The 24,569-nt window shown below is 32.4% G+C and overlaps 2 protein-coding genes across 3 annotated transcripts in view; both read right to left on the bottom strand.

Annotated features, from left to right (window-relative positions):
• The window catches only part of LOC137648818 (protein croquemort-like), a 122,422-nt gene extending 121,160 nt beyond the window's left edge, over window positions 1-1,262 (bottom strand). Inside the window, exon 1 of one of the 2 annotated variants that reach the window (XM_068381977.1) lies at window positions 934-1,262. The gene's annotated coding sequence lies outside the window, so the exon portion shown is untranslated. The remainder of the gene's footprint in view (window positions 1-933) is intronic. The other variant, XM_068381976.1, reaches the window with a different exon arrangement.
• Window positions 1,263-3,686: 2,424 nt separating this feature from the next.
• Window positions 3,687-22,330, bottom strand: LOC137648817 (protein croquemort-like). Its single transcript, XM_068381974.1, has 12 exons — window positions 22,109-22,330; window positions 19,444-19,703; window positions 18,593-18,750; window positions 16,158-16,302; window positions 12,598-12,738; window positions 11,345-11,470; window positions 10,523-10,592; window positions 9,534-9,675; window positions 6,704-6,849; window positions 5,524-5,672; window positions 4,658-4,752; window positions 3,687-3,904 (listed from the first exon to the last, which is right to left on the bottom strand). The coding sequence occupies exons 1-12, from the start codon at window positions 22,137-22,139 to the stop codon at window positions 3,703-3,705; spliced, it is 1,665 nt and encodes a 554-aa protein (XP_068238075.1). The 5' UTR covers window positions 22,140-22,330; the 3' UTR covers window positions 3,687-3,702.
• Window positions 22,331-24,569: the final 2,239 nt, after the last annotated feature.

Below are 24,569 nucleotides of genomic sequence, written 5' to 3'. Positions count from 1 at the left end.
TGAAAATCATAACCTTTTTTGGCTGCTTCATTGGAACGAGAAGTTGAGTGTGACCTCCAAGCGAACAACATTTTTTGCACTTTTCACTAGATTCGGTTGTGACATCGTTAACTTAACTACACTGTTAAAAAACCCGTAATTTCAATAGGAAATTCTCTGTTGAAATAAACTGTTCTCAGCCGTATTTCAGTAAAATACAGGCGACCGTAATTTTCACCCTACTTTGTTATTATCTTTTACAGGTTGGTGACCATAATATCTATCATTTATGTCAACATATCCGTTTTAAAACAGTAAAATCCTGGAATAAATTTTGTCAGGCATTTACCGTTTTTAATGCAATTTTTTAACAGTGTAACTTAGAAAATGTTATTCACAGAAAAACTAGTATCGCAGCAATTAAAAGCTGAATATCACTGTCCTTAATCTATTTTTCTTTTTGCCCTATAAAAGAAAAACTCCAATAACGTCCTTTGCAGTTATGATGGAAGTTATCACTACACATTCCTATATGGGACTGTGTCCTCGATAGCCTTCACGGTGCAACGAGTATCCTGATGACGAAATAAGCAAAATAAGCGTGACACGCCATTTCATGCAGAGTGAATTGCCGAGTCCTGACTACGTTATAACCAGATGTTTACATGAAAACTGATTATTATTATTATTATTATTATTATTATTAATATTGTTATTATTATTATTATTATTATTATTATTATTATTATTATTATTATTATTATTATTATTATTATTATTATTATTATTATTATTATTATTATTATTATTAAGAGAGAGAGAGAGAGAGAGAGAGAGAGAGAGAGAGAGAGAGAGAGAGAGAGATTAGACGTGTATATCTCTCACATTGGTATAATTTTAGCCTCAAATCTAGTAAAGTCCAATGCACCCAGATCACATTGGCTGGTCACTTACCCGAACATATAAGTCCAGTATCCGTCACTTCGATAGGGCGGTACTCTTGCACCCGTTGTCTCCGAGTGAAAAATAGAAAATCCTTTGCAGAATGTCAGTTATTCATTCTCACGGGATATTTTTGCAACGGTGTAGCACAAGGGTATTAGAGGTATTATTTGTAAAGGGGATTTACATTTAAATTGTGGGAGATATAGAATGCCGTTGGTTTGTTTTAGGGAGAGAAAAATGTTTTCCTCTCTGAGCTATTGCACTGAGCAACAAGACTGCAGACGTCCTGGGTCCTTGATGTTGCTCGTCTACAATGTCGCTAACTACTGAGTGAGTGGCACTGGTTCGGTCTGGCTGATTCGCCCCATGTGCAAATATATCCTAACTAGAAAGATAAAGAGAGAGAGAGAGAGAGAGAGAGAGAGAGAGAGAGAGAGAGAGAGAGAGAGAGAGAGAGAGAGAGAGAGAGAGAGAGAGAGAGAGATAGTCACAAGTTCGAGGCGTTGTCAGGGATTTAAGAAAATCAACGTCACTTACATTACTCATATTAGCATGATTTTGTTTTTACTTTTTATCATTTTTCTTCTAAGTGTCGACACTTCTCATGGCATTTAATTGTCTCGAAAAATACTATAAATCATAACTCCTGTTATGAATAATGTATATTGAAAATGATCCGTATAGTCTATTTTTTCTCTTGAATATTCAGAATAAAATGTGTTTATCATAAGTAGTGGAAAAGTACTATCTACTTAAGGGTACATTATGTGATCACTTCTATACTCATATTAACATTTTGTGCTGTGAAATTACTTGGTGGAGTCTGCCAAGTCCTTCTGAATTTAAAAGTTAAGATGAGGCTACCAGTTACTCATCCACATTCATGAAACAATTTATAGCAAAGTCATTCTTATTTAAAAATAATTTTGGATGATTCTTTGTAAACCGTTTTCGTCCTCAGGTGTACTTATGATACGTCTCTCCTTGTCCCTTGGGTAGGGGAGAGGGGAGTAGTCATACCCTGTTGAGAGGGATACCTCGAGAAGTACACTTGGAAACCACAATCTCTCACAAATTGCCGAAACTGCCGTGTTGTAGTTGGGAAAGGGGGAAGGAGTGTTAAGGGTTGAATCTGTGTGCATATCACTCTAAATATTTTAATGTCATTTTTGCCGGGTCGTGTACACTAGTCGAATAATACACAAGATAGCAGCCACTGGCCAATGACTCGAGAATGTTTTGTGGTCATAAATATTAACCCTCTCTCTCTTGCTTCAGGTAAGCCAGCATAGATTAAAGACATTTATAACATGATCTTTTGATAATCTGCAAGAAGGGTTATTGGATAAATAAATGAACCAACGAGATATATGTAATGTATTTTGATTAATACGTTTTCTAAAAGAGTTTATTTTCTGTTATCTTTGATATTGTATAAGATGTACGTGGAATGTTTACAAAATGATAGGTGAAGTTCCATTACAAATAGTATTATAGAGTTAGGAAATTTATACTGAAAGTAAATTCATTATGTTAAGATATGTTTATATATATATATATATATATATATATATATTTATATACATATATATATATTTATGAATGTATACTTATATATTTACACATATACATATGTATATATATACATACATATATATATTGATATATTGATATATTGATATATATATATATATATATATACGTATATATGTGTGTGTGTGTATATATATATATATATATATGTATAGATATGTATATGTACATATATACATATATATATATGTATATATATATATATATATATATACAGTACATGCAATGGAAATCTGCTTTAACAGTGACTTATAATTTACAAAGTACTTTCTAAACTCCAAATTACTTAGAACTGTTTCTCCAGTCGGATTATCTAAAAGGTTAACATAATGAATCAGGACAGATGTATTGAAAAGATAACCGCTATAATACAGAGCTTACTAACACTAAAATAAAGCTATATCACTAACTGAAAAACATAAATATAACAAGTTTCAACTTATGATTAAATTAGGCATAATCTTAAACCTACCACTAATCAATAACAGCTTTTATATGTACATGGACACACACACACGCACGCACACACGCACACACACAGGAGGATGATGGAAAAGGCTTCAAGTGTGACTTCTTGATGTCCTCTAAGCCTTTGTGAAAAAATTGTTTTCTTCGTTTTCTTCAAAGTCGTTTATTTAACAATATATTTTTAAACTTCTAGATATTAAAATTTCTTTTCCAATATTCGAATTTTGTAATAAAATTTCTATTGAAGTGTATTTCCATTATTTAATGTGGCTCTGATGATAGCCATGAGATGATAGAAGCTACATGTTCATCTATATATATTGATAGTCATAATCACACACACACACACACACATATATATATATATATATATATATATATATATATACATATATATGTATATATGTATATATATACATATATATGCATGTATAGTATATATACATCGTGTATACATATAGATTAAGACACTATACTCAATTCTTTTTGAATGTGGCGCATTTGCACTGACTCGCAGGGGTGCCCTTTCACCTCGGAAAAGTTTCCTACTAGCGACTGGTAAGAATTATTTTGTCCAACCAATCAGCTAGTAGGAAACATTTCCGAGCTAAAAGGGTACCCCTGCGAGTCGGTGCAAATGCGCCTCATTAAAAAAAATTGAGTACTCCTTCCTCATAATCTCTAACAACGGCCTCCTTCAACGGTATAAAAAGCTTTCTATTTCCTTAATACAACGTAGATCACATAGGCCACTGAGCAGAGACCGAGGAGAAGAAAGACAGAGAAGCAGATGGTCATAACGGGAGACGACTTGATGAATTGGAGGACCTTCAGCTGGTCGATCATGTCTTCGGGGACGTCTGCCGTTACCTCGAACCATATCATTGGGAGATAGATGTCCGGCACCTTCTCCAGTATGCTGGAAGGTTAGACGAGAGTTAGTGGGCTTTTTATTATAGTTATTAATAAGCTTCATGTAGGGTTACAAGTACATATACATATACTGTATATGTATATATGTATATATATAATATATATAGTGTAATGTATTGTAGAGAGAGAGAGAGAGAGAGAGAGAGAGAGAGAGAGAGAGAGAGAGATGGATATAAGTGAATTTATAGGTATAGACTGGCAGAGATAGATCATAAACTAACGGCGAGTCGAAGGACATGTCTGAGGCCTTTGTCCTGCTCTGGACTAGCAACGGCTAAGGATATATATATATATATATATATATATATATATATATATATATATATATATATGTGTGTGTATATACACACACACACACACACATATATATATATGTGTGTGTGTGTGTGTGTGTGTATATACACACACACACACACATATATATATATATATATATATATATATATATATATATATATACTTTTGAGTGTATATATATGCATATATATACATATATATATATATATATATGTGTGTATATATATGTATATATATATATATATATATATATATATATATATATACTGTATACAGTATATATGTAGAAACGTCGAATTTATTTTGTCTTTTACAATAGGCCTTCAAAATTATAAAGAACTAGCAAGAAATTTCACCACAGAATGCAATAAATAAAAAGTGAAAACTAAGAGAGCAACATCAGAATTAATCTAACAAGTCACTGAAGTACAAGTCAACTTACTCAATCTTTACTTGCCCTGGCTCGGTTCCTGGATATGGAATTACTCTCATATTGATTTGCATTCGGGCTTCCACGTTCACTGGCACACCAGCCTCCTGAACGAAAAAATAAAAATAAAAGTGGAGAATGAAAAAATAAGAAAAATTTTAGATTTTTTTTTATACTAACTTGAGCGAAAAGTGTACTCTTTTATTAAACAAAAATTTTTTTTCCATGGCTAATATGAACAAAAACTGTGACGTATTGGATAATAAGAAAATTCATTATTTTTTTTTTTTCAGTGCTAATATGAAAACTTAATTTTTTATCTAAGAAAAAAATTTAAGAAAAAAATATTTCTTGTTCAGTGCGAATTTGAACTAAAATGTGATTTCTTGAATATAAAGAAAATTTATGTTTTTTCCGTGATAATATGAACAAAAAGTATTTATTTTTATTCAAGAAAAAATTAAAAAAGATAATTTTCCCGGTGCTAACATGAACAAAAAACTGTGATTTCTTCAATAAATAGGATTTTTTTTATTATTTTTTTTTCACTGCTAATATGAACAAAACCTAATTTTTTATCTGAAAAAAAAAATAGAAAAAATATTTTTGTTCATTGCTAATTCGAACAAATACTGATTTCTTGAATAAAAGGGAATTTTTGTTTGTTTTCAGTGCAGATATGAACAAAACCTATTTTTTTTTATCTAAAAAAAAAAATAGAAAAAATATTTTTGTTCATTGCTAATATGAACAAAAACTGTGATTTATGATTTATTTAATGACAAAAAAAAAAAAAACGTGATAAAGACAAATAAATAAAGTAATAAAATACGATTAAAAGAAATTCTTATTTATAGCATCCTGAACTGTTGACTAACTGGCATAATGTCCATGATGAAGGCATGTTTGTCTTCCTCAGGCTTGAGGCCTTCGATTTGGTCCAGCAGGAAAGGATCTGCATTGAAGTAATGCGGGAAGGATATAAAGGCCGGGGAACCCATCCTGCAGGATTCCGCATTCAGCAAACCTGAAGGATTATAATGAAATGCATTTGCTTTAATGGCTGTTTGGATAATCACGTTTTGGTGAGCATACTTTCAAGTTTCAGTTATTATTATTATTATTATTATTATTATTATTATTATTATTATTATTATTATTATTTTCATCATTATTATTATCATTATTATTATTATTATTATTATTATTATTATTATTATTATTATTATTATTCAGTTTCAGTAATTATTATTATTATTATTATTATTATTACTATTATTATTATTATTATTATTATTAGCTAAGCTACAGCCTTAGTTTGAAAAACAGGATGCTATAACCCCAAGGGCTCCAACAAGAAAAAAATATCCCACTGAGAAAAGGAAATAAGGAAATAAGTAAACTACAAGAGAGGTAATTCACAACTAAAATATCATATTTTAAGAATAAAAACAACATTAAAATAGATCTTTCATAAATAAACTAAAAAAAAGACTTATGTCATCCTGTTCAACATAAACAAAACATTCTCTGAAATGTTTAAATTTTAGCACAGGTATTCTATAGGCATTATTGCTAATGTTGCTTCTCATTAAGAAAACCTAATAAGTTTTACATTTCAACTTCATAGTTTTGGTAATAGAAGAAATAGAATTATATGCTGCTTAGGGCATCCTGCTTCTCCAACGAGGGTTGTAGCTTGACAAGTAGTAATAATGATAATAATTAAGAGTTCGACGTTTGAAGTCTCAACAAAATAAATTTCAAAAGTTCGAATCTAAAGTTTTATCATTAAAAAGTTTCAATACATCTCATCTTGTCCTCATTGTGGCTATTTTCCCACACGGAACTGAAGACGAAGTATCTCATATACTAAACTCCAATCGTTTAATGTTGTCTTCATATCAAAACCATTGATAATAATTTCTCCAGTTGTGATATTGGTTATCCAATTAACTATACAACTCTTTAACCGTGGAGATTATTTGAGAAATGATTATATTTAATTTTATGAAAATTCTAACATTTTGAAAGTAAAATGTATCATCCTCAACTTACCAGTTGGAGCACAGGTTCCCTTTACGCAATAACACTCGTTTCCTGGAACCAGAGAACCATTGGCAAACGTGTTTTTGCTTCCCCAGAATCGGTAGGCACTCAACCCGTCCATGTCTACGTCCTTCTGGTATTCCAACTTCACGCTCCTGCAAATAAATGTCGTCTCATGGTGGTTTAGCGATGAGAGCATTCAACAACAATGACAACATGAAATGGTGCCATTTTTAGTTCACTGCTGAACTAAGGCTACGTTTCCACTAGGCTGCAAAACGCTGCTTCTGTTTTTCGCAGCCTCTGCCTGAGTTTAGGTGATACATGTAATCCTAAGTGCCCAGACATGTACTTAATCATGTCTGGGGTTTAAAGGCTTAAAGGCCGCTCATGAATGGCAGAGACATGAGACAGTGACATTGCCCTAGCAAGCAGGATAAATGTCCTAGAGACTGACCATATATACATATGATCAGCGCCTAAGCCCCTCTCCACCCAATTTAGGAACAAGGAAGGCCAGGCAATAGCTGCTGATGGCTCAGCAGATAGACCCATAGGTTCCCCGCAAATACCCCGTCTTTAAGACACAAAGATGGTGAGATTGTAGCAACCAAAGAAACTAACGAGTTTGAGCGGGATTCGGACCCCAGTCTGGCGCTCACCAGTCAGGGACGTTACCACATCAACAACACGTTGGTCAACTGTGGGGTGGTAGTGGTAGACTTTTATCTGATTGCTTACAGCAAACCAACCCAGTATGGGTGGCCCTGACTAGTATACATACATATACCAAGGCACTTCCCCCAATTTTGGGGGGTAGCCGACATCAACAAATGAAACAAAAACAAAAAGGGGACCTCTACTCTCTACGTTCCTCCCAGCCTGACAAGGGACTCAACCGAGTTCAGCTGGTGCTGCTAGGGTGCCACAGCCACTGCCGTCTCTATATTGAGACGGCAGTGCCACAGCCCACCCTCCCCCGTTATCCACCACAGATGAAGCTTCATAATGCTAAATCCCCTACTGCTGCTACCTCCGCGGTCATCTAAGGCACCGGAGGAAGCAGCAGGGCCTACCGGAACTGCGTCACAATCGCTCGCCATTCATTCCTATTTCTAGCTATTTCTTTGCTAATTATGACGATACACAAACCTTTTCAATACATTAAGGTATGTCCACTCAGAAAGGGTATTCAATAAAGTGTTTGATAAACCCAATATCAAGAGCCTAATGAAATTATTTTGAATCATATTCTCGCTTTTGCTGACCATAAAAGTTTACTCAATTTATTCCGGAGAAAAAAAGGGATGACGAAATTCATGATGTTATTCAGTTAATTAAAACGCTTCCAGAAGATTAAAATTACTGCCAGATCATTGCTCAGACAGCATCTATAACGTTTAAAACGCTTTGAGAAGACTAAAATTACTGCCAGATCTATCCTCAGACTCCACCTATAAGATTTAAAACACAGCCAGAAGACTATATTGTGCAACGATAATGCACAATATAGATAAGATCTACACAAATGTGTGAAGGGTAAAATAAGAATATATCGTTCCTTGTGAACCAATAGATCATCCTTTATCGATAATTGAAGTACTTATTAATTTCTTCTCTTCTCGTGAATGGGGGAACAACTCCGGAAAACTGAAATATCAAAATGGAATGTAACACAAAACATCTCCAACAATAGAATTGATATGTAAAAAAAAATATATATTTAAATTTTCTCCAATCAGAGAAACTCACACTTCGTGAAATTAACCCTATATCAGTTCTAGGAAGCAGCCATTGCGAAGGACTTGGACATTCAACAACTTAAGGTGTGATAAGAATAAAACGAAAAATACTAAGGAGATTAGAATAAGCTTACGAGGAAAATTAAACGATTTTTTTTTATATAAAGATTCTTGGAACTTTGAGGTCTGGACCAACTCGTTTATGCAAAATCCGAGGTCTGCTAAGGCATTAAACTCACTTTCAGATTTATTTATATAGATAACAGTTGAACGTAATTTCTCTCCAAGGACGTGTGACATCAACTCTGAAAAAAACTGAATCTCAAAGATTTTCTTGCCTAGAATTTACGAAAGGATATATATTCCGGGAAAAAAAATCTTAGTTAACACTAAAGTTACTCTAAGTTCTCTGTTTGGACTCTCATCATGCACAGGTCTCTCCAAAGACACGTGACATCAACTCTGAAGAAACACCCTGAATTTCAAAGATTTTCTCGCCCAGAATTTACGGAAGGAAATATATTCTGAAAAAAACAAAAAAGAACATCTAACACCAAACTGAATACGCTCTCGAGTCACTGTAAATTCTCTAGGTGGACATTAACTCTAAAAAAAGGCCTGAATTTCAAAGATTTTCTCGCCCAGAATTTACGATAGGAGATATATTCTTAAAAAAAAAAAAGTTAACACCAAACTGAATACGCTCTCGAGGTACTGTAAGTTCTCTGGGTGGACTCACATGCACAGGTCGCATTTATAAGGTCAAAAGACATGTGACATCAACTCTGAAAAAGACTGAATTTCAAATATTTTCTCGGCCAGAATTTGCGAAAGGAAATATATTCTGATAATAAAAACCTATTCAACACCCAAATGAATACGCTCTCGAGTTATTGCAAGTTCTCTGGGCGGACTCACAAGCACATGTCGCATTTATAATGTCAAAAGACGTGTGACATCAACTCTTGAAAAAAATGAATTTCAAATATTTTCTCGCCCAGAATTAACGAAAGGAAATGTATCCCGAAAAAAAGAACATATTTAACGCCAAACTAAATACGCTCTCGAGTTATTGTAAGTTCTCTGGGTGGACTCACATGCACAGGTCGGAGCTGTAGAACACTAATTTATCTCTCTCCAGGTCAGGTGAGAAATATTCTCCGGCAGATCCGACAACGGCATTGCAAGGGACTTCGAAAAATGTCGTCTCTTTCGTATAGTTCCACATGTCGATTATACCTGTTCATTAAATAAAAAACAACCCAGTAAGACTATTTCATAAAAAAAAATGTATTAGCTGATAAAATATCTAAATAAATATCAAGGAACTAATATCATGGTACCATAGAAAACTATATTACCTTATAAATCTTTTGAAACTTTGAGTGGTGTATTTTACGAAAAGGATATTTAGTAGACCAATAACAACGCAGAAAACTGTGTTGTATTTTATTTCTGTGATTATTATTATTATTATTATTACTTACTAAGTTACAACCCTAGTTGGAAAAGCAGTATGCTATAAGCCCAGGGGCTCCAACAGGGAAAATAGCTCAGTGCGGAAAGGAAAAAAGGAAAATAAAATATTCTAAGAAGAGTAACAACAATAAATATCTCCTATATAAACTATAAAAACTTTAACAAAACAAGAGGAAGAGAAATAAGATAGGAGAGTGTGCTCGAGTGTACCCTCAAGCAAGAGAACTCTAACCCAAGACAGTGAAAGGCCATGGTACAGAGGCTATGGCACTACCCAAGACTAGAGAACAGTGGTTTGATTTTGGAGTGTCCTTCTCCTAGAAGAGCTGCTTACCATAGCTAAAGAGTCTCTTCTACCCTTACCAAGAGGAAAGTGGCACTGAACAATTACAGTGCAGTAACCCCTTGGGTGATGAAGAATTGTTTGGTAATCTGTGTTGTCAGGTGTATGAGGATAGAGGAGAATATGTAAAGAATATGCCAGACTATTCAGTGTGTATGTAGGCAAAGGGAAAATGAACCGTAACCAGAGAGGAGGATACAATGTAGTACTGTCTGGCCAGTCAAAAGACCCCATAACTCTCTAGCGGTAGTATCTCTAACTTACCAATATTGTGGTAATCGTCAGCGCCCGTCATCATGTTGAAGATCCCGTCGTAACCCAGAGACATATTTCTCTGCAATGAATTGAATACACATACACACCCATATATACATACATATAAAACATATATAAAAGATATATTCATATATACATATACATATAAACATGATAAACATGCCCATCTATTTCGCCATCTATCTAACTATGATAAATATTGTGTCAATGCTTAAATTTGAAGCTGAGAATTTTTTTTTATGAATTCTTAAAAATATTTGGAGGGATATATTAATGTTGATTTTCCAATCTTTTGTGCATTGCATAAGCATTGTTTCTAAGGTATTTTAGCGTCAAGTTTCAATGACATGATATCAGTCATTTCTCACATTTCTACCTGCTGTATATATATATATATATATATATGTTTGTGTGTATTTATATTCATATCTGCCTATCTATCTATCTATCTATGCATATATACATATATATATATATATATATGTGTGTGTGTGTGTGTATGTGTACACACATATATAGTATGTACAGTATATATATATATATGTGTATATACATATATATATATATGTAAATATATATATATATATATATATATATACATATGTATATATATATATACCTATATATATATATATAAATACATATGTATATATATATAAATACATATGTATATATATATATATATATATATAGTCTTGTAAAATGTGACTTGAATATATAAGTGAGATTTAGATATCATATATTTGCAAATTGAGGTAAATCCCCCAGAACTATAGAAGCTTTGAAAAAAAAGGCAAAAGTGGACGATACCATGTAGAACCAGCCAAATCTATCATAGTCTGAGAGTCCTGGTGGAAGATTTATGAGTGGAAGTAACCAATGGAATGACCCGTTAGTGGCAACTACGTTCTCCTGAATCCAGTCTAAGATGGGATCCTGGAAGAAGGAAAGAAAACTGAAAGGATTCAAATACATATGGACTATCTAGAAATTTACATGATTTATATACATCCGCGTTTCATTATCAAACTATTGTTCTCTAGTCTTTTGTAGGCGGCCAGGGCACCAGACACCCGTTGAGATACTACCCCTGGAGAGTTATTGGTTCCTTTGACTGGCCAGGCAGTACTATATTGGTTCCTTCTCTCTGGTTACGGTTCACTTTACCTTTGCCTATTAACGCACACCAAATAGTCTGGCTCATTCTTCACATATTCTCCTGTCCTCATACACCTGACAACTCTGAGATTACCAAACAATTCTTCTCCATCCAAGGGGTTACTGCACTGTAATTGTTCAGTGGCCGCTTTCCTCTTGGTAAGTGTAGAAGAGACTCTTTAGCTATGGTAAGCAGCTCTTCTAGGAGAAGGACACTCCCAAATCAAACAATTGTTCTCTAGTCTTTGGTAGTGCCATAGCCTCTGTATCATCGTCTTCCACTGTCTTGGATTAGAGTTTTCTTGCTCGAGGGTTCACTCAGGTTTATTCTATGATTCCTTATTTCATTTCCTCCTGAGACATTTTTCCCGTTGGAGCCCTTGGGCTTACAACATCCTGTTTTCCCAACTAGTGAACTTAGCTAATAATAATAATAATAATAATAATAATAATAATAATAAAACCAGAAACCTTTTAGCCAGGTACTTAGATTCGATCATTTCCTTTCATTATCACCTGAGAACTGGATATTATATACGTGATTAATACTGAAACACACAAGCTTTAATGTTAAGATATAGCCTAAGTATTAAAAGCCATTTGCAGATAATTTTAGTCTAAGAAATAGTCACGTGAAAACTAGTCTCCAGCAGGGTTTAAACTTGAGCATGTAGTTATCACCTTGGATGCTGCTTTTTTTTTTTTTTATCCTAGATTACCTTAACACTTTTCCAACTTCCTTAAATTTGAAGCCAGTGAAACTGAAGTTACCTTACAAATTACCTTTAAACTATGCAAAATACCCGAAACTAAGGTAATTACCTTAAAAGATTAAACCTTGGTTTCCAGTCTCTAGAAAACGTTTTGTCAGTTGTATTCAACATCTAAACGTTCCCAATTCTTACCTGAAAACCTTCGAAGACGAGATCATTCACAGTGGCTTTCACGACAGCCTTCTCCCCCAGCTCATTAAACTGCCTGTTTAGATTCTTCAATGACGGGTTCACTAAATATTTTGGGTAATATCGAACTGACCAGGTTGCGGACTGAAAAGAAAATTCTCTGTAGGTTACATGGAAAGACATACTTGGGTAAAAACTTCGCACATACTGTATGTGTTGACGTATGTGTTAAGGATTATTATCTATGAGGCCTTTTATGTATACGCAACTACTCGCATTACTTGAATATACAGTATATATATATATATATATATATGTGTGTGTGTGTGTGTGTGTGTGTGCGTGTGTGCATATATTTATTCATTTTAATGTTACTGTTCTCAAAATATTTTATTCTTCCTTGTTTCGTTTCCTCACTGGGCTATTTTCCCTGTTGGGGTCCCTGGGCTTATAGCATCCTGCCTTTCCAACCAGGGTTATATCTTAGCAAGTAATATATATATATATATATATATATATATAAATATTACTGTTCTCCTTCCTTGTCTTGATGAGTTAAGATTTAATTGTTAATTGCTATGTGCATGATCTCTAGTTAGCTTATTCGGTAATTCCACTGTCAGTCATGAAAGACGTAGAGAAAAATAATCAGATAAACTGCGTTTGCACAAGTTTTTCGTTATTAACAATGACAGGTGACAGAGATATAGATCAAAGTTGTAATTCCAAGACTTTTATCATTTCCTAACATCAAATCATTATCTGTTTATTACCATTCATAAAAAGAACTTTCGTTCATAAATATGAAACTAGTGTGCGCGACCCGTCAAAAATGACGGCTAAATATTTAGATATGCACACAAACCACAAGTTTAACCCTTCCCGCCCCTCCCCCTTTAGCTATCTATATCCCTTCTTACCAGGGTATGACTAGTTCCTCTCCACAGGGAGAGACCGAGTAGTTATACGTCTGGAATGCCGCTGAGCGTGACCCGAAAGAAATATATTTATAAATATATAGCCAGACGTTTGCTTTTTATCATATAAGGGAGATAATACCTTAAGAATCATTGGTTTGGTTCAACCTGGAACTCAGATGCCATAATTGATAGTGAGCCTTTACTTCTTCAATCTGGTTTCCTGCAGTCCTAATATCTTTGTTAATCAGGGTTTATTCTAAGGAAAATTTACAACTGTAGTGGTCTATGCCATATATTATAATTTACGTAATATGTGTGTGATTGCATTATATTGTAAAGTTGATAATAGTAATGTTCTGGTTAGCTATAAGTGACTTCTACTGTGGTTCCATCCTAGTTTATGACACCCTAGCCATGCAAATTCTTACAAAGTACAAAATCACAGGTGCAGATTTTGAATTTACAACTGCACAAAATGGGCACAATTGTACGTAAGAATAAGGCCTGGAAGGTGGATTTGTAGTTATTCTTTGTGCTAGAAAATCTTGTTTTATGTTTCTGTTTGTGTGTTATGTCTATTTTCCTCTTGTTTAGGGTAGAAGAGACTCTTTAGCTCTAAAAGCAGCTCTTCTAGAAGGATACTCCAAGATCAAACCATTGGTCTCCAGTTTTGGGTAGTGCTATAGCCTCTGTACCATGGTCTTCCACTGTCTTGGGTTTAGAGCTCTCATGCTTGAGGGTACGCTCGGGCACACTATTCTGTCTAATTCCTTTTCCTCTTGTTTTGTTGAAGTTTTTATAGTTTATATAGGAAATATTTAGTTTAATGTTATTACTGTTCTTAAGATATTTTAGTTTTCATTTTTTTCCTTACCTCACTGAGCTATTTTCCCTGTTGGGGCCCTTGAGCTCATAGCATCCTGCTTTTCCAACTAGGATTATAGCTTAGCAAGTAATAATAATAATAATGATAATAATAATAATAATAATACTAATAATAATAATAATAATAATAATAATAATAATATAACCAAAGTGGTAATTTTCAATATTTTGTAATTGCTACCGATGAAATATCTGCATTTTCTATCAAACCAATTTTTGTCTGCGTGTTTCTATTACTTTTTTATCTTTTTAAGAAAAATAAGAACATTGAAATGGATCTTTCATGTATGAACTATAAATAAAGACTTATGTCAGCCTGTTCAGCATAAACACATTTGCTACAAGTTTGAAATTTTGAAGTTCTTACCGATTCAACTACCCGATTAGGAAGATCATTCCACAACTTGGTCACAGCTGGAATAAAACTTCTAGAATACTGTGCAATATTGTACCTCATAATGGAGAAGGCATGTCTTTTAGAATGAGATAACTGGTTCTATTCTCTCTCTCTCTCTCTCTCTCTCTCTCTCTCTCTCTATATATATATATATATATATATTATAAATATATATGAATATATATATACATATATATATGTATATATAGGCATAAATATATATATATATATATATATACATGTATATTTATATATATATATATATATATATACATATACTATAAAGAGAGAGAGAGAGAGAGAGAGAGAGAGAGACTCACTACATTATCAACTTCCTAGCAACCACATCGTGTTTGTAAAATGGCAAACAAGGAACCTGAGGTATCGGTGTCGTCGTGTTACGGATTCAGTTACCGACAGCACCGTAATTAACACGAGCTGATGAGCCATACGCGTATAGTACGCCAGTGTGTTGGTTGTTTGAAAGTCATGCTCTTTTCATTGAGTTGGAACTATATATTACGTTTACCTATTTGTCGTAGATAAAGTTCATATATACAGTATATATATATATATATATATATACAGTATATATATATATATATATGTATTTATGTATATATATATATATATATGTGTGTGTGTATATATATATATGTATATATATACAGTATATATACATATATATCCAATTCAAATAAGCCATATATTTTTTTATCATTAACATATATATATATATATATAATATAATCATCAGCCGTAGCTAATCCATTGCAAGACAAAGGCCTCAGACATATTCTTAGACTCCGGTCTGTTTATGGTCTTTCTATGCTAGTCTATACCCGAAAATTTTCATAGCATATATATATATATATATATATACATATATATATATATATATATGTGTGTGTGTGTGTGTGTGAAGGTTTGGTTTGTTAAACTGGGATATTAAAAATCGGCAAAGTTGGTTACTTTAACTGTTACTAGTCCATTAATTCATTATTGCCCTTTTTATCCATGCTAATAATTACCCCTTTCAATTATCATTTCTCTGTTTTGATTGTATTTATCAATTTTTCTATTTGTTTTGCACCCCAAGCTAAGAACGGTTTTTTTTTCCAAGAATGCATGTCATTTGTTATAATAATAATAATAATAATAATAATAATAATAATAATAATAATAATAATAGTATTTGTAATAATAAAAATAATAATAATAATAATAATAATAGTATTTTTAATAATAATAATAATAATAATATTTTTAATGATAATAATAATAATGATAATAATAATAATAATAGTATTTTTAATAATAATAATAATAATAATAATAATAATAATAATAATAATACGTACCAATGGAATTGGGTTAACTGCATAGACCATATCGTCCAGCTTATAGGTACCGGATCGCTCCTCGTCCCAAATCCACCAGCGCTGTTGCATGTAAGTGACGGTGTTGTTTGGGAAGAACTCGATTTCCTTTTTTTCATGATACTCTCTGGGGGCGGGGGGGGGGGGGGGAGGGAGATCATTGGTTTAATTAAGGCTTACTCATCATTGCATAGTCATGGAGTAGTATTATCTACTGAAACAAACAACAAACACACACACACTCACATACAAATAAACACACAGACACATAACATGGGCGAAAACATAACCTCTGTCCAACTTCGTTGGATTTAATATGGTGGAAACTTTGCATCATTTTCTTTACTTGACTTTATGCTAACATAATAACATTAATGCTTGATGAATGTCGTATAATTTAAGGGGAACGAGACATCTTGTGAAACTCAATCAAATTCCCTTAATCAAAAAGAAATAATGTCTACTGAAACTCAGTCATGAAGAAAATGATGTATATTATAGTGTAAGTCTATCAATATCCCCTAGTCCATGAAGAAATGATATCTATCATAATGAAACTCAGTCAATTTTTTCTTAGTCATGAAGAAATAATATCTATTATAGTGAAACTTAGTCAATTTCTCTTAGTCATGAAGAAATTATATCTATTATAAGGAAACTCAGTCAATTTCTCTTAGTCATGAAGAAATTATATCTATTATAGGAAACCTCAGTCAATTTCTCTTAGTCATGAAGAAATTATATCTATTATAAGGAAACTCAGTCAATTTCTCGTAGTCATGAAGAAATAATATCTATTACAGTGAAACTCAGTCAATTTCTCTTAGTCATGAAGAAATAATATCTATTATAATGAAACTCAGTCAATATCTCTTAGTTATAAAGAAATAATATCTATTACAATGAAAACTCAGTCAATTTTTCTTAGTCATGAAGAAATAATATCTATTACAGTGAAACTCAGTCAATTTCTCTTAGTCATGAAGAAATAATATCTATTATAGTGAAAGTCAATCAATATCCCCTAGTCATAAAGAAATAATATCTAGTGAAACTTAGTCAATATCCCTTAGTTATGAAGAAATAATATCGATAATTATAGTGAAACTCAGTCAATATCCTCTAGTTATGAAGAAATAATATATCGTCATGTTCGAAAGAATTTTTTTCAGTTTTTTTAATTCTAGTGTTTTTTCCTTGGATTTTTCCTTGATATTTCTAATACAATCATTTATTTAATATGCTTTGTAATGAACTAGTCATTTCATCAGTCGATCAATACGTCAACAGGGGTCTACTTCCCGTGTCTTACACAATGGTAAGGCAATCTGACAGACAGAATTCTAGCTGATCTAAAAATACCACAAATTTTGGTGTGATAAGAATTATCTTGGGGCAGTTTCACAGATCAATTCACTTAAACTGAATCCGTATTTTGATAAAGGTATTATTATTATTATTATTATTATTTATTATTATTACTTGCTAAGCTAAAACCCTAGCTGGAAAACCAGGATTCTATAAGCCCAGAGGCTCCAACAGGGAAAATAACCCAGTGAAGAAAGGAAACAAGGTAAAATGAAGTATTTCAAGAACAGTAATATTGAAATAAATATTTCCTATATAAACTATAAAAACTTTAACAAAACAAGAGGAAGAGAAATTGGACAGAATAGTGTGCCCGAGTCTGCTCTCAAGCACTAGCTATTTGGTTACTCGTCGTGCAGTAGGGTGTGACAGGGTACAATTTTTCGGAGCGATGTGTGCCAGGATTTTCTGTGTCCAATTGTATTTGAAAAACAAATATATGAATGAATGAATGAATAAATATGTGAATGAAAGTATCGAAATTTTTCAACTTTCCATAAGGGTTGCGGTGGCCTATTGGAAACGTCCCTGCCTCGCGATCGCCGGACGGGGGTTCGAGTCCCACTGAAGCTCGATAGTTTCTTGAGTGTCTGCAACCTCCCTATAATTGTGAGCTAAGGATGGGGGTTTTAGAGGAAGTTATAAGTCTACTTCCTGAGTCATCAGCAGCCATTGTCTGGCCTACCCTGGTCCTGGCTTGGGTGGAGAGGGGCTTGGGCGATGATAATATGTATATGTTAATGTTTTTTAAAGATTTTATTTTAATTTTTGTTTTCATTAATTCAGATATCGTTTATCTATTTCCTTATTTCCTTTCCTCACTGGGCTATTTTTCCCCGTTGGAGCCCTTGGGCTTATAGCATCTCGCTTTTCCAACTAGGGTTGTAGCTTGGCTAATAATAATAATAATAGTAATAATAATAATAATAAATGGTGAGTCTCTAGATCATTGCCCTGCTAGGTAAGACATTTGTCACTGTCCATTGCCTCTACCATTCATGAGCTACCTTTAAACCTCTGATAGCGATAAACTTCCTATCAGTACCCACCTCCAAATGTAAGGACCGCATTCCTTAAGCTTTGGCTTCGCTCCGTTCAAAAAGTCTTCGTGGTTTGTGATGTTGAAAATGTAAAGCTTCAGTATCATGGGAAATGGAGTCTTCTTCCACATGTCGAAATTATCGGTACCCTCACGAAGTTCCATTTGCTGCAACGGTGATTAATAATATTAAGAGAATTATATTTCAGGAATAGATTATTTTTTCTGTTATCTAATAAGGCTATAATATTGATATCTTAACTCAAACATACTTTAATCGGAAAGGAAATTAAAGTTTTCCCTATATTTATATGTCAAGAGATTAATTTTTCTAGTGTTAAGGTAATTGATTTACTGCCTTCAAAATTTAATAAGAAATAGTAACAGGGAATTAGTATACTCATAAACTATTCGTAGACACAACAAATCTACGTTGTCATCTAAGAACGACGTAAAACGGGGTTTATACGATTGAACGCTTCGTCGAACCCGGTTGACGAACCTGCTTGTCAAACGACTCGAAGAGGTGGAGTCAGCCACAAATGCATAAGGTTTGTGGATAATGAACCCCCGTCCACGAAAGTCAGGCGATAACAGACTTTCTTCGAACCGTTCGACTAATGTTCGACAACATTCAAACATCACTTCAAACACTTGTCTGTCGAACTGCGTTCGACAAACCGTTCAACCGTGTAAACCCGCCTTAACTTACCTCAATCTCTCAGAGTTAAACTAAAACGCAATACATTTACATTCTCTTACGGGCTGCAAATGGAAGAGCCCGTGTCTTGCATTGAGGCAAGGCAATTTACGCACACACACACACACACACACACACACACACACACACACTTAACTTACCGATTGCATGATGGCATTGAAAATCAGCCAAAAGCATCCTGCGAGCATCGCCACAGATAATATGATCGAGAGCAGACCAGAGACGAGGAGGAAGATCTGGCAACCGGAGAGCTTTGAGCATTTCTCGGCTTTTGATTTAGTTATCAATTTCTTCTGCATAGAATGTTGATGGTCGTTCTCTAAAGATGACACGGATAAAACGACATTTTGGTTGAGCTGATATGTCGGAGGTTGTTGAGTGTGAACGAAACCCGCATTATCTGTAAGAGAAATGTGATTATTTAGTACACGGTTAAAAGAAATTACTTAAAGAAAACGGTAAATATCTGGCAACATTTATTCCAGGATTTTTACCGTTTTAAAAACGGATATATTGACGTAAAAGAGTGATGTACGGTCACCAACCCGTAAAAGATAATAACAAAGTAACGTAAAATTACGGTCGCCCGTATTTTACTGAAATACGGTTGAGTTAAAAACGGATATATTGACGTAAAAGAGGGATATTCCGGTCACCAACCCGTAAAAGATCATAACAAAGTAACGTATAATCACGGTCGCCTGTATTTTACTGAAATACGGCTGAGAATGGTATATTTTTTACGGAGAATTTCCGGTCAAAATTACGTTTTTTTTTTTTGCAGTGTAGCCTAAGTGTCGAACAGCAGATGTCTTGATTCTGGGTACCCATTAAGGAATGAGGGTGAGTTTCTTAATGGGAAATATCTTTATTTCAGAACCGTTTGACTTATAACCCATTAGAAAATTGACAGACACGGAGTTCTGGTATTATTACACACTAAAAACTATTAATGGATTTCGTAAAATCTGCTGTTGAAAGAAAGTTCCTTCCTTTCAGACCTAATGCAGATGAAAATTTTTTGTTTTCAAAGGAAAATTGCTTATTAGTATGGAACCAAAGAAGAAATAGTTATCAGAACGGTTCCATTTAGGGTATCACTGTTACTAACACAACACGAAATTTTTTTGTAAAAAAGGGTAAAAATCCTGGAATAAATATTGCCAGACATTTCCCGTTTTAAAAACGAAGATATTATCGTAAAGGAGTGACAATACGGTCCATCAACCCGTAAAAGATAATAACAAAGTAGGGTAATAATTACGGTTGCCTGTATTTTACTGAAATACGGCTGAGAACAGTATATTTTTACGGAGAATTCCCGATTAAAATTACGGTGTTTTAAGTGTACGAACTACAGGACCTACAAGATCTATTTGTCGCATACATTCTTAATTATTCAGAGTATTACACAGCGTATTCCGCGTTAATTATCAAATCCACAATATGGAAGTACTTAGAAGACAGGAGTGTCTTCAATTTCATCTTGAAAGCCTTAATATCATCAGGCTTTCGTGTGTCTACACTGTCAAAAAAAAAAAAAAAAAAAAAAAAAAAAAACCTAATCTTAATCGGGAATTCTCCGTAAATATATACTGTTCTCAGTCGTATTACAGTAGGTGCAGGCGACCGCAATTTTACCATACTATGTTATTATCTTTTACGGGTTGGTGGCCGTAATATCACTCCTTCACGTCGATATATCCGTTTTTAAAAAGGTAAAAATCCTGGAATAAATGTTGCCATGAATTTACCGTTTTTAATGCAATTTTCTAACAGTATAGCAAAAGCTTGTCAAATAGGAATATAAAATTCCACACCTCCCGAAGAGAGAATAAGTCTATGAAATCTCAAAATCTAAAGAGATGTAGATCTTGGGTAATCTTCCTCACTCGCTTCATTTTGAATGTTATTGTATCCATACTTATTGTGAAGGTATATACGAAACCATTACATGAAAAAACGTTAAAGTGCACTTTTTGGAACACTTAAAAATTTCCATTAAAGAAACGGTAAATGTCTGGCAACATTTATTCCAGGATTTTTACCATTTTAAAAACGGATATATTGACGTGAAGGAGTTATATTACGGTCACCAACCCTTAAAAAATAATAACAAAGTAAGGTAAAATTACGGTCGCCTGTATTTAACTGAAATACGGTTGAGAACGGTATATTTTTACGAAGAATTGCCGGATAAAATTACGGTTTTTTTTTAACTGTACGAAACCATTACGTGAAAATAACGTTAAAGTTTTGGAATATAACGAAAAGAAAAAATAAAAAATTTTCACCATCAGCGAAAAAAAATTATCTCTTAATGCATAATATTTCCCACATAGAGGTGTAGAGATGACTAATCTTCACATCATCAACCTTGTCTGTTAAATAAATCAAGGATTTATTATTGTTATTACAGTAAATATATATTTTCAATACATTTTGATAAAGAACTATTTTAATTTCGGGTGCAAGAATATTGATTGATTTTAAACCATAAATTAAGAATTTATTATTGTTATTACAGTAAATATATCTTTTCAATAAGATTTGATAACGGACGATTTTAATTGAAGGTGCAAGAATATTATTATTATTATTATTATTATTATTATTATTATTATTATTAGCTAAGCTACAACCCTAGTTGGAAAAGCAAGATGCCATAAGGACAAAAGCTCCAATAAGGAAAAAAAGTCCAGTGCGGAAAGGAAATAAGGAAATAAATAAACGATATGAGAAAAAATTAACAATAGAACATTTAAAAAAAACATTAACAACATGCACGATATTTACTGTACTCACCATGTCCTTTGGATTGCTCAGTACTATCCATTGTAATGATTTTACACTCGGATTGAAAGCTAAGTGTAAAAAAAGAGTGATTAGCCTAAAAAATAAAGTCTTTTCCACTCTTAACGATCTATAAATCAATGCTTTTCATTGACTGTTCATTCTGTGCGATCTGTTGCCGCCTTCACTGGTCAAGACAACAGGGAGAAGTCCAATCTAATGCAGTGCTTTGAAAAAAATTACGAATTATGAACTCTTAATACTAATCTTTTGACTTAAAACACTCGAGATTAACTGTTATCTACAGGTATTGGCCAATTAAGGACGTTAGATAACTAGAGGCGAGGACAATTTGCTTTTCAGTTTCTTGACTTTGACTGAAGGTTGTTATGTAATATCTGGACCATACTCGAAAACAAAATATTTTTCTATTACTTTCTTATTATAATTATACTTATGACAGACTTGAAAACATATATTTTTGTTCAATTTGCTTTTCAATTTCTGGACTTTAACTGAAAGTTATTATGTAATATCTGGACCAGACTCGAAAAAAAAATAGATATATATATATTTCCATAACTTTTTTATTAAAATTATTCTTATGACAGACTTGAAAACATATATTTTTGTTCAACTTGCTTTTCAATTTCTGGACTTTAACTGAAGGTTATGTAATATCTGGACCAGACTCGAAAATAAATAGATATATATATTTCCATAACTTTCTTATTAAAATTATTCTTATGACAGACTCGAAAAAAAAAAAAATTTTTGTTCAATTTGCTTTTCAATTTCTAGACTTGAACAGAAGGTTATTATGTAATATCTGGACCATACTTGAAAAAAATCTATAACTTTGTTATCAATATTATCTTTATGACAGACTCGAAATTTTTTTTCCATAACTTTCTTATTAAAATTATTTTTATGAGACTCGGAAAAAATTTATAGTTTTATAACTTTCTTATAAAAAAAAGGCTCGAAATTCTTTTCTATAACTTTCTTATTGAAATTAATTTTATGACAGAATCGAAAATAAATAATTTTTTTTCATAACTTTCTTAAGAAACTTTATTACATACTCGATTCTTTTTGATAACTTTCTTGCTAATGAAAACTATTACATACTGGAAGAAAATTGATTTTTAAAACTTTCTTGAATAAAATTTTTTTATTACAAACCATATGATTTAAAACATAAAAGCAAACTCTCTCTCTCTCTCTCTCTCTCTCTCTCTCTCTCTCTCTCTCTCTCTCTCTCTCTCTCTCTCTCTCTCTCTCTCTCTCATACTCATCTAAATAGGAAAGAATGTTCGAAGTGGTCAGGTGACCTTTTCAATTTGTCCAGAGTTTGTCTACATTTCATTGAATTTCACTAATTCAAACAGACATCTTGTTATTTTTGTTCTTGTTATTTTTGTTTTTGTTATTTTGGTTTTTGTTAATTTTGTTCTTTTAATTTTTTTTTGTTCTTGTTATTTTTGTTTTTGTTATTTTTTTGTTATTTTTGTTTTTGTTATTTTTTTTCTTGTTATTTTTGTTTTTGTTATTTTGGTTTTTGTTAAATTTGTTCTTTTAATTTTTGTTTTGTTTTTGTTCTTGTTATTTTTGTATTTGGTATTTTTTTTGTTATTTTTGTTTTTGTTATTTTTGTTCTTGTTATTTTTGTTTTTGTTATTCTTGGTTTTGTTAATTTTGTTCTTTTTATTTTTGTTATTTTTGTTCTTGTTAATTTTGTTCTTTCTATTTTTGTTTTTGTTATTTTTGTTTTTGCTATTTTTGTTCTTGTTATTTTTGTTTTTGTTAATTTTGTTCTTGTTATTCTTTTTTATTTTTTTTCTTATTTTTGTTTTTGCTATTTTTATTTTTGTTATTTTTGTTCTTGTTATTTCTGTTTTTGTTATTTTTGTTTTTGTTGATTTTGTTCTTTTTATTTTTTTTATTTTAGTTCTTGTTATTTTTGTTTTTGCTATTTTTGTCTTGTTATTTTTGTTTTTGTTATTTTTGTTCTTGTTATTTTTGTTTTTGTTATTTTTGTTCTTGTCATTTTTGTTTTTGCTATATTTGTTCTTGTCATTTTTGTTTTTGTTATTTTTGTTCTTGTCATTTTTGTTCTTGTTATTTTTGTTCTTGCTATTTTTGTTTTTGATATTTTTGTTCTTGTTATTTTTGTTCTTGTTATTTTTCTTGATATATTTGTTAGTCTTATCATCACAATCGTTGATGCATTGACAAATGAAAGAAACCTTGAATCAAATGAATTTATCTTAACATATCTTGCTTGAGGATACACTCAGGCACACTATTCTACCTTATTTATCTTCCTCTTGTTTATCGAAGTTGTTATAGTTTATATATGAAAGATTCATTTTAATGTTACTGTTCTTAGAATATATAATCTTGATCGTTCATTACTTATAGTATCCTGCTTTTCCAACTAGGGTTTTAGCTTAGCAAGTAATAATAATAA

Source organism: Palaemon carinicauda, chromosome 10 (genome assembly GCF_036898095.1).
Source record: "Palaemon carinicauda isolate YSFRI2023 chromosome 10, ASM3689809v2, whole genome shotgun sequence".
Lineage (NCBI taxonomy): Eukaryota > Metazoa > Arthropoda > Malacostraca > Decapoda > Palaemonidae > Palaemon > Palaemon carinicauda.
The sequence above is the reverse complement of the archived record's forward strand: the minus strand, read 5'-3'. Positions and strand labels throughout refer to the sequence as shown.

What these genes read in the sequence shown, in the direction of transcription:
- LOC137648817 (XM_068381974.1), bottom strand. Translation starts at nt 22,139, where the DNA reads ATGGATAGTACTGAGCAATCCAAAGGACATG. An exon ending in TCAATGCCATCATGCAATCG is followed by an intron (nt 18,751 to 19,443) that starts GTAAGTTAAGTG and finishes TCACCGTTGCAG; the next exon opens with CAAATGGAACTTCGTGAGGG. An exon ending in TACAGCTCCGACCTGTGCAT is followed by an intron (nt 6,850 to 9,533) that starts GTGAGTCCACCC and finishes ATTTATTTGCAG; the next exon opens with GAGCGTGAAGTTGGAATACC.